Genomic DNA, 14,464 nt, shown 5'->3' on the forward strand with positions numbered 1-14,464 from the left:
CATGCACCTCCTGGTACCCTAGCACCTCCAAAACCCTCAAATATAAACTCCAAACATCTCAGAACAAGCTAGTCAGGTTACTTCTAGACCTCCACCCCAGATCCCACCTCACTCCTACCCACTTCTCTAAAGTGGGCTGGCTCAAGGTGGAGGACAGAGTTAAACTACTTGCATTGAGCCTGGTCTATAAAATCCACTACACCTCCCTGATACCGAAGTACATGTCAAACTACTTCCTTAACGTAAATGACCGCCATAACCACAACACCAGGGGGAGCTCCACTAACCACGTTAAACCCAGATTCCGAACCAACAAAGGTCTTAACTCATTCTCTTTCTATGCCACATCAATGTGGAATGCGCTCCCAACAGGTATAAAAGAAAGGGCATCTCTATCCTCCTTCAAAACCGCAATAAAAGTTCACGTCCAGGCAGCTACAACCCTAAACTAACACCCTCCCCGGATTGCTAATAATCAAATGTAAACAATCAAATGCAGATACTTTTTCTTTTTCTTATGCCTTCTGATCTCTCTCTCTCTCTCTCTCTCTCTCTATGTCCACTACTTGATGTCCATACCCCCCCCCCCCCCCACACCCCTGATTGTAAATAATGTAAATAATTCAATGTGATTATCTTGTGTGATGACTGTATTATGATGATAGTATATCTGATAGTATATATCTGTCTGCTATCCAACTCAAAGTCCTCCTGGTTGTGTTGCTGCAGCCAGCCGCTAATACACCGATCCCACCTACAGCTTTCTTCTTTGCAGTCTCCATTGTTCATTAAACAAATTGCAAAAGATTCACCAACACAGATGTCCAGAATACTGTGGAATTTTGCGATGAAAACAGAGCTGTTTGTATTGGGATACAATGTGTCCCAATACTTCCGTTTCAACCATTGACGTCACGCGCAAACGTCATCATATCTAGACGTTTTCAACCAGAAGTTTCCCGGGAAATTTAAAATGTCACTTTATAAGTTAACCCGGCCGTATTGGCATGTGTTGCAATGTTAAGATTTCATCATTGATATATAAACTATCAGACTGCGTGGTCGCTAGTAGTGGCTTTCAGTAGGTCTTTCAATAACTGTACTGGCCATGTTTTAGTAACATTATGAACTATGAATTATGCAAGAATTATAGTTGAACTTGAATTGTACAAGAGTTGTTTTGTCACAAACATTTTTCGTTGTGTTTTACTTTTGTAGCTGCACTGCAAAAAGTCAGTGTTTCAAAAACAAGACAAAAAAAATAATACAAAAATGAGGGGTACTTTATTTGAACTAAGCAAAATTATCTGCCAATAGAACAAGAAAATTCAGCTTGTCAAGACTTTCCAAAACAAGTAAGATTAGCTAACCTCAATGAACCCAAAAATACCTTAAAATAAGTATATTCTCTGATAAAAAAAGCCTTGCCTGTACCGGAAGTAGCGTGACGTCACAGGTTGTGGAGCGCCTCACATCGGCACATTGTTTACAATCATGGCCGCCAGCAGCGAGAGCGATTCGGACCGACAAAGCGACGATTTCCCCATTAATTTATTGTTCCATTAAGAACAATAAATTAGTTTTTAGTATAAGTTTGCTGGTTTCAAGAAATGTAATGCCGAGCGCATATCATTATGTCAAGATAATGGAACTAGAATTTACTTCATTTAAGAATATTTTTCAACATATTGAGCAAAAAGGTCTCTTTTTTTTTCTACCAAGAAAAGTGCACTTGTTATTAGTGAGAATATACTTATTTTAAGTAGAGATGTCCGATAATATCGGCCTGCCGATATTATCGGCCGATATATGCGTTAAAATGTAATATCGGAAATTATCGGTATCGGTTTTTTTATTATTGGTATCGTTTTTTTTTTGTTTTCTTTTTATTAAATCCACATAGAAAACACAAGATACACTTACAGTTAGTGCACCAACCCAATAAACCTCCCTCCCCCATTTACACTCATTCACACAAAAGGGTTGTTTCTTTCTGTTATTAATATTCTGCTTCCTACATTATATATCAATATATATCAATACAGTCTGCAAGGGATACAGTCCGTAAGCACACATGATTGTGCGTGCTGCTGCTCCACTAATAGTACTAACCTTTAACACTTCATTTTACTCATTTTCATTAATTACTAGTTTCTATGTAACTGTTTTTATATTGTTGTACTTTCTTTTTTATTCAAGAAAATGTTTTTAATTTATCTTATTTTACTAATTTTTTTAAAAAGTACCTTATCTTCACCATACCTGGTTGTCCAAATTAGGCATAATAATGTGTTAATTCCACCACTGCATATATCGGTTGATATCGGTATCGGTAATTAAAGAGTTGGACAATATCGGAATATCGGATATCGGCAAAAAGCCATTATCGGACATCCCTAATTTTAAGGTATTTTTGGGTTCATTGAAGTTAGCTAATTTTACCTGTTTTGGAAAGTCTTGACAAGCCAAATTTTCTTGTTCTGTGGGTGAGGGCGGACCTACGTCACTTCCGCCTACCAATCCCCTAGCAACCGGAATTCGTTGAAAACAAAGCAGCTCACAGCGAACACAGCATTGACAGAAAAAGCATTTAACGAGCGTTGTGGCTTGGAAGTCGGCGTTAAATCCTTCATTTACGCATTTTTACGTATTCGCATATCGTGTGAAAAAACAAAAATGTATTATTTGCGTCAGACTCGTCTCAGTGAACTTTAAAGCTTCTCAGGCTTAGCTTAGCTTGCTAGTTAGCTTAGCCTGCGCGCTACTAAGAAAGAGACGCGGAAGTTATCGACAACAAGATCAAGTGTTAGTGTATAAAATATTGAGAGATTTGAGGGTTACATGTATTGAATGGCAACATGAAAATTATAGGGTTTATTGGTTTTTAAAAACCCAACTGTTAAGTGCAAATTTAAACGAAACCGGTTTTCGAAAATAGCTAGCTAGGCTATAGACTATATCAGGGGTCACCAACCTTTTTGAAAGCAAGAGCTACTTCTTGGGTAGTGATTAATGCGAAGGGCTACCAGTTTGATACACACTTAAATAAATTGCCAGAAATAGCCAATTTGCTCAATTTACCTTTAACTCTATGTTATTATTAATAATGAATGATATTTACACTTAATTGAACCGTTTAAAAGAGGAGAAAACATGAAAAAAAATGACAATTAAATTTTGAAACATAGTTTATCTTCAATTTCGACTCTTTAAAATTCAAAATTCAACCGAAAAAAAGAAGAGAAAAACTAGCTAATTCGAATCTTTTTGAAAAAATTTAAAAAAGAATTTATGGAACATCATTAGTAATTTTTCCTGATTAAGAATAATTTTAGAATTTTGATGACATGTTTTAAATAGGTTAAAATCCAATCTACACTTTGTTAGAATATATAACAAATTGGACCAATCTAGACAAATCATTACTTCTTCTAGATTTTCCTGAACAAAAATTTTAAAAGAAATTCAAAAGACTTAGAAATAAGATTTAAATTTGATTCTACAGATTTTCTAGATTTGCCAGAATAATTTTTTAAAATTTAAATCATAATAAGTTTGAAGAAATATTTCACAAATATTCTTCGTCGAAAAAACAGAAGCTAAAATTAAAATTTGTTTATTATTCTTTACAATAAAAAAAATTAATTTACTTGAACATTGATTTACATTGTCAGGAAAGAAGAGGAAGGAATTTAAAAGGTAAAAAGGTATATGTGTTTAAAAATCCTAAAATCATTTTTAAGGTTGTATTTTTTCTCTAAAATTGTCTTTCTGAAAGTTATAAGAAGCAAAGTAAAAAAATTAATGAATTTATTTAAACAAGTGAAGACCAAGTCTTTGAAATATTTTCTTGGATTTTCAAATTCTATTTGAGTTTTGTCTCTCTTAGAATTAAAAATGTCAGGCAAAGCGAGACCAGCTTGCTAGTAAATAAATAACATTTAAAAAATAGAGGCAGCTCACTGGTAAGTGCTGCTATTTGAGCTATTTTTTAGAACAGGCCAGCGGGCTACTCATCTGGTCCTTACGGGCTACCTGGTGCCCGCGGGCACCGCGTTGGTGACCCCTGGACTATATAGTATATTACTTACTTAACTTAATCCTCTTCTTCCCGGATGGGAAATAAGGCTTCGACGACTCGACGCCATTCATCTCGCTGCTGTGCTGGTCTCTGTGCCTCGCCCCATGTAAGCTTCATCTCTTTCAGCTCCCCTTCAACTGTTCTTCGCCAGGTGTTCTTTGGCCGCCCTGGCTTACGTTTTCCCGGTGGTGTCCATCTTAACGCTGCCTTTGGTATCCTCTCGTTGTCCGGTTTTCGAAAATAGCTAGCTAGGCTATAGACTATATAGTATATACCGCATGTTATTTTTGTACAACAACTTCAGCTGTCGAACGTTATAAGGTACACATTCAACAAGTACAACATTAGCACGGACGTATAGCCAAGTTGTGGTTAAGAAGGTGGATTTTTGTTCCTTATATTTAGCAGAAACTAAGTGATCCGAACACACGACCCGGGACTTTGGGGGACTCCAGTGAGAACCGTCCTGGTTTTCCCGGTGTAAAGCTGCAAGCCATTTGTCTCGTCTCTGTGGGCTTTTATCACGCTTTGGCAGAACAAAATACAACCTTTGTTTTCCCTGTTTCCAGTTGTGGTTAGCACAACCAAAAACTACACCATTTTTCGGCATTTTGGAGGCAGAATGACGGGTTTAACCAGCGTAGGTCGACAGGTTAAAGAGTAATGGCAACGGTTTGTTTTCAACGCCAGTCTGGTTGCTATGGCTCGAAGAACCCGTATGTAGCTCAGTTACCCGGATGTCGGCCCTCACCCATAGGCAGATCATTTTGCTTAGTTCAAGTAAAATACCCCTCGTTTTTCTATTTTTTGTTCCGGTGTTTGAACACTGACTTTTTTTGCAGTGCACACTTCTCTTTTGTAAAGTAAATCTGTACAATATGATTTGCAGGACAACAAATAAATAAATAAATAAATCAGCACGTCATTTTCTTGCAGGATTCTCATCAAAAAGACCGCGACACATGGATGTAAATGGGATTATTATGATATTTAGCTTTTGTGGCATACTTGTTGTTGTTGTTGCACAACTGGCCATTTGTTGTGTTAAAAAAAAAATCCAATCCCAAAGAAGTAAATTGAAAACCACTTTCATTAGCGCCTGCTGACAACAACTCACTCTTTTTTTCTTGTTAAGCTTTAATGGGAAATGGCTGCAATTAAAACACAAACACAGAGCTCATTGTAAGTCCGCGGCGAGTCTCTGTTGCGCAATATTGTCGTGTCTCATGACTAAATGTTTGCTTCTTATTGGGCCGTCAAAGCTTTTGCATTGATCAAATGATGAGTGCTTGAGAAGTCGTTAACGAGCAGCGCATGATGACTTTATTCCCTTTGGGTTAGCGCCTTGTTGATTAAAAGGTTAAGGATGATTGTCTTAGAGGTCCCGCAGTATTGAATTAGTAGCAAGTATGCCTAAATCCAACCTTGATGCTTTTAGTAGGATCCTGCTAGGATCCTGAAGAGAGTGCGGAAATACGACCATATCACACCAACTCTCAAATCCCTTCACTGGCTTCCTGTTCCACTCAGGATTGAATAAAAAGTTTCCCTACTAACCCACCAGTGCCTCTGTGGATAAATCCCCCCCCTCTACCTCAAAGAACTACTCACCCCCAAATCCTCCACACCAGTGGTCCCCAACCTTTTTGTAGCTGCGGACCGGTCAACGCTAGAAAATTTGTCCCACAGACCGGTGGGGTGTGGGGGGTGTGGGGGGGGTGTATTTAAAAAATAAATAAATAAATAAATAATTTTTTTTTTTTTTTTTTTTTTTACATAAATAAATACAATCATGTGTGCTTACGGACTGTATCCCTTGCAGACTGTATTGATCTATATTGATATATAATGTATATATTGTTTTTTTTATGTTGATTTCATAAAAAAAAAAAATTTTTTAATTTCTTGCCGCGGCCCGGTGGTTGGGGACCACCGCTCCACACGACACCTCTTCTCCGGACAGGCTAACCTCCTCCAACCTCCGAGGACAAAACTACGAACAATGGGAGACCGGGCTTTCTGCTCCGCCGCTCCCAGTCTGTGGAACGCTCTCCCTGACCACCTGAGGGCACCACAGACTGTGGATGCTTTTAAAAAAGGCTTAAAAACCATTCTTTTTAAAAAAGCCTTTTTTTTTTTTTTTAGATATATGCATACTAGTTTTAGCTATTTGGCTGTTCTAGTTTATATTTTTATTTTCATTATCTTTTTATTTTTATATTTTAGTACACTGTAGCACTTTGAGGTTGTTTACTCAATGTGAAGTGCTTTTTACAAATACAATCTATTATTATTATTATTATTATAGTAAGCCCTGCTGTGACGCACAATCACAACACTTTGCACTCACACTTGAGCTCTGCTTGGCATTGCGTTCATAACTTCCTTGTGGTCCCCAACCTTTTTGTAGCTGCGGACCGGTCAACGCTTGAAAATTTGTCCCACGGACCGGTAAAAAAAAAAATTTTTTTTTTTTTTTTTTTACATAAATGAATACAATCATGTGTGCTTACGGACTGTATCCCTGCAGGCTGTATTGATCTATATTGATATAGAATGTATATATTGTGTTTTTTATGTTGATTTCATTAAAAAAAAAAAAAAAAAATTCTTGTGCGGCCCGGTACCAATCGGTCCGGTGGTTGGGGACCACTGGTCTACATAACATGTAATGGTGGTTCCTTTGGTCAAAATGTTGCATAGTTGATGTTTTACAGACCATCTTCAAGCCGCTTTCTGACAGTCGCTTCCAGATGCGCCGTTTTGTGGGCGGTCTTATTTACGTGGCTCACCTTCGACAGCGTCTCCTCCCCGTCATCTTTGTTGTAGCGGTGTAGCGTGCAAGGACGGGAGTGGAAGAAGTGTCAAAAGATGGAGCTAACTGCTTTGATGACGTTCAGACTTTACTTAAATAAACAACGGAGCAGCATCTCCTCATCCGTGACTCACTAGTGCAACAACAACAACGCCGGAAACGTGTCCCGTGAAAAGCCGTCCGACTAAAGTTCCTTGGGTGAATAATGTATACTCACTACACCGGTATGTTTTAGCGCTTTCATGGCGAATTTACTGACGGATATAAGTACCGTATTTTTCGGAGTATAAGTCACTCCGGAGTATAAGTCGCACCGGACAAAAATGCATAATAAAGAAGGGAAAAAACATATATAAGTCGCACTGGAGTATAAGTCGCACTTTTTGGGGAAATGTATTTGATAAAAGCCAACACCAAGAATAGACATTTGAAAGGCAATTTAAAGTAAATAGAGAATAGTGAACAACAGGCTGAATAAGTGTACGTTATATGAGGCATAAATAACCAACTGGTATGTTAACGTAACATATTATGGTAAGAGTCATTCAAATAACTATAACATATAGAACATGCTATACGTTTACCAAACAATCTGTCACTCCTAATCGCTAAATCCCATCAAATCTTATACGTCTAGTCTCTTACGTCAATGACATCAATAATATTATTTGATATTTTACACTAATGTGTTAATCATTTCACACATAAGTCGCTCCTGAGTATAAGTCCAAACTATGGAAAAAACTGCGACTTATAGTCCCAAAAATACGGTAAGAACTTTACACTACTTTATATTAGAAATGGCAACAGCGGAGGATGAATGTCACATAAGAAGGTAGAGGAAAAAAAGAAGCTTATCGACACGGACTACAAAGGCGGACACGCACATTTTCAGGACTTATGCAGATCCCAAATACAGATCAGCAGGTACCAGAAGGTAAGAAAAGTTGGTTTTGCATAATATTGCGAAACAAAATGCCAGATAATATGTCTTACCTTATACACACACCATAATAATACTCCTATGTTGAAGCACAGTACAATCCATCAAGTGGTGCGGCTTCATAGCTTACCAAAGTCCTACTGAAACATTTTGATAAAGATTTTTGAGTGCTGTGTGTAACGTTCTATATTTTCAATGGAACATATACCATTTTGGTGTTGTTTACTTGAGTCATATTGCAGTCTACACATATCTCTTATGTGTGACTGCCATCTACTGGTCACACTTATCATTTCACCATGTACCAAATAAAATAGCTTTGAGGTCAGTAAGCACAACCAAAATTATTCCGTACATTAGGCGCACTGTCGAGTTTTGAGAAAATGAAAGGATTTTAAGTGCGCCTTATAGTCCGGAAAATACAATATTTAAATGAACAACCCTTAAAAACTTTTAAAATCGAGCCTTTAAGCGTCTCTTCTCTCAAAGGTACACTGCAAAAAGTCAGTGTTCAAAAACAAGAAAAAAATATATAAAAATGAGGGGTATTTTATTTGAACTAAGCAAAATTATCTGCCAATAGAACAAGAAAATTCGGCTTGTCAAGACTTTCCAAAACGAGTACAATTAGCTAACCTCAATGAACTCAAAAATACCTTAAAATAAGTATATTCTCACTAATAACAAGTGCACTTTTCTTGGTAGAAAAAAAAAGAGACCTTTGTTCAATATGTTGAAAAATATTCTTAAATGAAGTAGACATTTTTTTTTTCATGCTTGAAATAAGAAATGATTACTTTAAAAAAGTAGTTTTCTACTTGTGAGTGTTGATGACACAACAGTTGATATTCTAGTTTCAAGCATGTTTTACTCAATATAGCTCATCAAATCTCAGCAACAAGCTGTAATATCTTACTGACATCATTTAGGAACAAAACACTTAAAACAAGTAAAACACTCTAACACAGGGGTGGGCAATTAAGTTTTACCAGGGCCGCATGAGCAACCCGACAATATTTCAATTAAATTTTGCTCAATATTATTTTTGATATATACCGTAAGATAAATAATAATAATAATAATACTAATAATTTCATTTAATCTAACTTAACTTTAATTTTTACCCCTTTCAGAGATCACATTTAGTTCCCCTTAAACATCCTCATGTTGCACAATGAAATGTAAGCATAGGATGAAGTGTGCATTCCTGTAACAGCATTCCATGATTAATATCAATAAATTGACAGTAAAATAAGCACACGTAGGACTGAGGAGTCATAGTGTAACTTTGTGTGGTGTTTGAGTTGTCCGACTTTTTGTGTGGCCATAAACGCACCAGTGGTTTAGTGCTATGCGTGTTGGTGACAGATGACAAGTTGGTTTTGGCCTGGTTTGTACGGCAGAAAATGACTAGTTTTTCGAGATAGAAGTGTGAAAACTCATGTTTTGGTGTGGTTATGGCCGAATATAAACAGTTTTGCTCAATAAAGTGATGGATATAATTCCTGGCCTCGAAGCATCTCGATAGACGTTACAATAATTGAACGGTGTTCAATTGAACGGTGTTGACGAACACCGTTAGGGCCGCTTGTTGTCACTGTCACTCAAAGTTGCATTGCAAAATTACACAGAATAAATTATGTGTTTATTTTGTTTAGTATTCAGATGGGATTTGATTTGGTGCGCGGCATATATTTGCTGTGCGCAGAGGACGCTTGAGCAGTGCGCAATTGCGCAGGCGCGCACCTTAGAGGGAACGTTGCTTGGCAGTCCATGTGTTGTTGGAAACACGCCATTCTTCATCAACTTTTCTCTTTTTAGCGTCTCGGGTGTAAACCGTGCATCACTTGTGCACCTTCACTCACAGGTTACACACGGACATACGCCCATAAATAACACTTTTCAAAATAAAAGCAGCACAGTTGTATTGCGCCACGACATAGATGTTTTTTTAACTTTATTTTGTAATTTGTGATTGCAGCTGTTCACATTCACTCACGATCACGCACGCGCACACGTCCACACGGAAGTAATACAAATAACGCTTTTCAAAACAAAAGCAGCACCGTTGTATTGCACACTCGACATAGGTACTTTTTAAAATGTATTTTGTAATTTATGATTGGCCTCACGCGGGCCGGATGTGGCCCGCGGGCCTGATCTAACATAAAATCTGCTTAGTGAGAAGAATGATCTTATCAGACAGAAAATAAGCAAATATCACCCTTATTTGAGATATTTAATCTTACTTAAATTTCAGTTTTTGCAGTGTAGAACAAAAAAGAGATGATTTTTTTCCCGTCAAGGAGTCAAACAGGCTCTCGTGACACACACTGCTGTTAAAAAAAAGTCTCCTTTTGCACAACAGGGGACCTTTAATTATTACTAAAACCAAGCCGAGGTGCAAATGCGGGATTCTCTGAGGCGTATCAGCCAGGATTAGCGCAGATGTTGTCGCTCCAAACACACACACACACACACACACAAACAGGGTTGACACATGCACCCTGTAAAGCAGCATTACGTCATGGCGAGAGGTCCAGCTGGTACAACAGCAGGGTGAGCCAGACACTGTGTTCATGCTTAGAGTACTTTCTTTTTGCGCTAAATAAATGCCGCTGATCCCAACTTTTTGAGAACAAACAAGAGATGCACAGCAGCCCAGAAGTCAACTTTTCACTGCTTCCAGGACAAGGTCGCACATGACAATGATGGCAGGATGGACACCCGCCACACCAGATGGCCTCTCTGGTGATCCCGGCATCCATCTGGGCTCCAAAAGTACACTTCACTCAGTGCCTAGCATAGCTATTCACTGTTATTTGACGCAGGAAGTAGGAATGAACGTGAACTATCAAGAGTCCAACACAAGACAATTTCTCCAAAGTACCACAACTACACTGCAAAAACTGAAATCTAGGTAAGATGAAATATCTCAAATAAGGGTGATATTTGCTTATTTTCTGTCTGATAAGATCATTCTTCTCACTAAGCAGAGTTTTTTACTTGTTTTAAGGGTTTTGCTCCTAAATGATTTTAGTAAGATATTACAGCTTGTTGCTGAGATTTGATGAGCTATATTGAGTAAAACAGCATTGGTGAGGGAGGGACAGAGACAGAGAGAGAGAGAGAGAGTTATGATAAACGTGCATGCGTCGCCAGGCTCTGCTTTTTATCCATAGATTTATCACATTTAATTTGTTATTATCTATAGCAGGGGTGTCAACAGTGTGCCCCGGAGGCCATTTGCGGCCCACAGCTAATGTTTTAAAGGCCCACGGCACATTCTGAAAATACTATTAAAATAAACAAAAACATAACAAAAGTGAAATAAAAAAAGCTTAAAGGTGAAATGTAATTTAGAAAAAGTTGCAATGTTGACTAATAAAACAAAGCTGTTTTTTTTTCTTTCAAACGGTCATTGCTCAAAACATAATATTGAATCAAAATCAATGTTATTATGAATTATTGACCTATCCAAGGTTCCCATTACTTCACATCAAATATTACACTAAGAAAAATATTTTTGGTGGGAGATTTTGCAAATTTGGTAAATAAATAACTAGAGATGTCCGATAATATCGGCCTGCCGATATTATCGGCCGATATATGCATTAAAATGTAATATCGGAAATGATCGGTATCGTTTTTTTTTTATTATCGGTATCGTTTTTAGTTTTTTTTAAAAAAAAATTAAATCTACATAAAAAACAAGATACACTTACAATTAGTGCACCAAGCCAAAAAACCTCCCTCCCCCATTTACACTCATTCACACAAAGGGTTGTTTCTTTCTGTTATTAATATTCTGCTTCCTACATTATATATCAATATATATCAATACAGTCTGCAAGGGATACAGTCCGTAAGCACACATGATTGTGCGTGCTGCTGCTCCACTAATAGTACTAACCTTTAACAGTTAATTTGACTCATTTTCATTCATTACTAGTTTCTATGTAACTGTTTTTATATTGTTGTACTTTCTTTTTTATTCAAGAAAATGTTTTTAATTTATTTATCTTATTTTACTAATTTTTTTAAAAAGTACCTTATCTTCACCATACCTGGTTGTCCAAATTAGGCATAATAATGTGTTAATTCCACGACTGCATATATCGGTATCGGTAATTAAGAGTTTGACAATATCGGAATATCGGATATTGGCAAAAAAAGCCATTATCAGACATCCCTAATACCAACCCCTTGGTTATGTTACGTTCGTGGAAAAGATGATAAAAATTAGGGATGTCCGATAATATCGGAAAAGATGATAAAAATTAGGGATGTCCGATAATATCGGCCTGCCGATATTATCGGCCGATAAATGCGTTAAAATGTAATATCGGAAATTATCGGTATCGTTTTTTTTATTATCTGTATCGGTTTTTTTTGTTTGTTTGTTTTTTTTTTAATTAAATCCACATAAAAAACACAAGATACACTTACAATTAGTGCACCAACCCAAAAAACCTCCCTCCCCCATTTACACTCATTCACACAAAAGGGTTGTTTCTTTCTGTTATCAATATTCTGGTTCCTACATTATATATCAATATATATCAATACAGTCTGCAAGGGATACAGTCCGTAAGCACACATGATTGTGCGTGCTGCTGCTCCACTAATAGTACTAACCTTTAACAGTTAATTTTACTCATTTTCATTAATTACTAGTTTCTATGTAACTGATTTTATATTGTTGTACTTTCTTTTTTATTCAAGAAAATGTTTTTAATTTATTTATCTTATTTTATTTGATTAATTAAAAAAAAAAAGGACCTTATCTTCACCATACCTGTTTGTCCAAATTAGGCATAATAATGTGTTAATTCCACAACTGTATATATCAGTATCGGTATCGGTTGATATCGGTATCGGTAATTAAAGAGTTGGACAATATCGGAATATCGGATATCGGCAAAAAGCCATTATCGGACATCCCTACTTTTGTGTGAATGGGGGAGGGAGTTGGTGCACTAATTGTAAGTGTATCTTGTGTTTTTTATGTTGATTTAACAAAAATCAATAAATAAATAAAATAAAAACGTTAACGATAATAAAAAAACCGATACAGATAGTTTCCGATATGACATTTTAAAGCATTTATCGGCCGATAATATCGGACATCTCCAGTTGGTATTAAATCAGATGTACGACTTTACTTGGATTAAAGTTGGGACAGTAAAGGAGAGAACGTGATCCTACCTGCGTGGGAGAAGTAATGTCATCTTTTCGTGACGCGTGATTCCTGGAAAATCAGAAGAAGAAAAAAAGTTATTTACGTCAGATTCCGTCGAGTGGCTCAGTGTATCATATAAACATCAAACGGGTGATCTGCGGGTGGCTGCCAACCAAAGCTTGTTAACGCCAAACAAGCCGTTACTCGAGCAAGCGGGACGGTCGTGACGTCATCATCATCATTTAAAAGAAATGAAGCTCAGGAGGTGCTCACCTTTTCTTAGGTGGCTCCATGTGGTCGGACCTGGTTCTCTCAGAGGCTCCCGGAACGCCCCCGACCTCCTTCAACCAGGAAAACACAACATGTGTGAAATAACTGACCACAAAACAATCAATTTGACTGATAAAAAGGAAGCAGTGAAATGTTTAAACTTGTTGAGCTGTAAAAAACATCATAAAAGTTTGTACTGTAAGACCCGTTTTGCGTGAAGAAGCACAGGTAATAAATCAATGAATGAATAACAGGGCGCCGCATAGGGAATGTTCCGAGTCCCTTCCTGCACTGTCACTGATAAGAATTGAATTGTAAACTTCTCCATTCCCACTGTCACCCGTGGTGCACAGCTTACATACTGACTTGTCCAGTTGGCAGATTTATGTTTGAATTATAGTACATTTGTTATTTTGCACTAAAAAGATTCATTATTGAACTATTTGTTTGCCATTAGTTTGTTTTGGTGCAAACCATGCATCAAATTAAATCCAAGTTATGTTTAAATAGTCAAAAAATGGTTTCAAATAAATAAATAAGTGTGAAAAAAAACTTTGTAATGGAGGGGCCTCAAAATAAAATTCTGCTAAGCACCCCAATTGAGCCTGATGATGTTAATTAATCATGTTAATAATAATAATTAGCTTTATTGTCTCAGAGGAGAAATTTGTCTTTGGACATCAATTGATTAACGAGAAGTAATTAATCAGTCTTTTGTATTTTAGCACTAGTATGATTTTTTTTCCAAAGAAGTACAAAAATGATTTGAAAAAGCTGAAGCATTTCAAATAAAATTACAATTAAAATTTTTGAATAAAAAAAAAATAAATAAAATAAAATTTGAAACTATAAAAGTGACTAAAACAAATTAATAATACAGAAAATCACATTAAATCTACTATTAAAAAAAAGACAAAAATGATTTGCCAAGTCTAAATAGATAGTATAGAAATACTGCACATATATAGTGCCGGTAGTCAAACTAGTCAATTGAAATACACAATAATAAATGCATGTATTTATTAATAAAAAAATGAATTCGTAGGTCTGTCAAAAATTATGCGTTAACCCATTAACTAAGACTGTGAATCTTTGGGTGTCCCACCATTCGATTCAAAATCGATTTTTTTTCAATTCAACACGATTCTCGATTCAAAAACGATTTTTTTCCCG

The 14,464-nt window shown here is 36.6% G+C and overlaps 1 protein-coding gene across 6 annotated transcripts in view; it reads right to left on the minus strand.

The window, feature by feature from the left end:
* fam13a (family with sequence similarity 13 member A) overlaps window positions 1-14,464 on the minus strand; it is a 183,306-nt gene that overhangs the window by 42,964 nt on the left and 125,878 nt on the right. For all 6 annotated transcript variants that reach the window (XM_062032615.1, XM_062032614.1, XM_062032613.1 and 3 more), the window contains 2 exons: window positions 13,295-13,362; window positions 13,048-13,090 (listed from right to left, as the gene is read on the minus strand). In XM_062032615.1, the coding sequence (XP_061888599.1) occupies window positions 13,048-13,090; window positions 13,295-13,362 (111 nt within the window). The remainder of the gene's footprint in view (window positions 1-13,047; window positions 13,091-13,294; window positions 13,363-14,464) is intronic.

Source organism: Entelurus aequoreus, linkage group LG22, assembly GCF_033978785.1.
Source record: "Entelurus aequoreus isolate RoL-2023_Sb linkage group LG22, RoL_Eaeq_v1.1, whole genome shotgun sequence".
Taxonomy (NCBI): Eukaryota; Metazoa; Chordata; class Actinopteri; order Syngnathiformes; family Syngnathidae; genus Entelurus; species Entelurus aequoreus.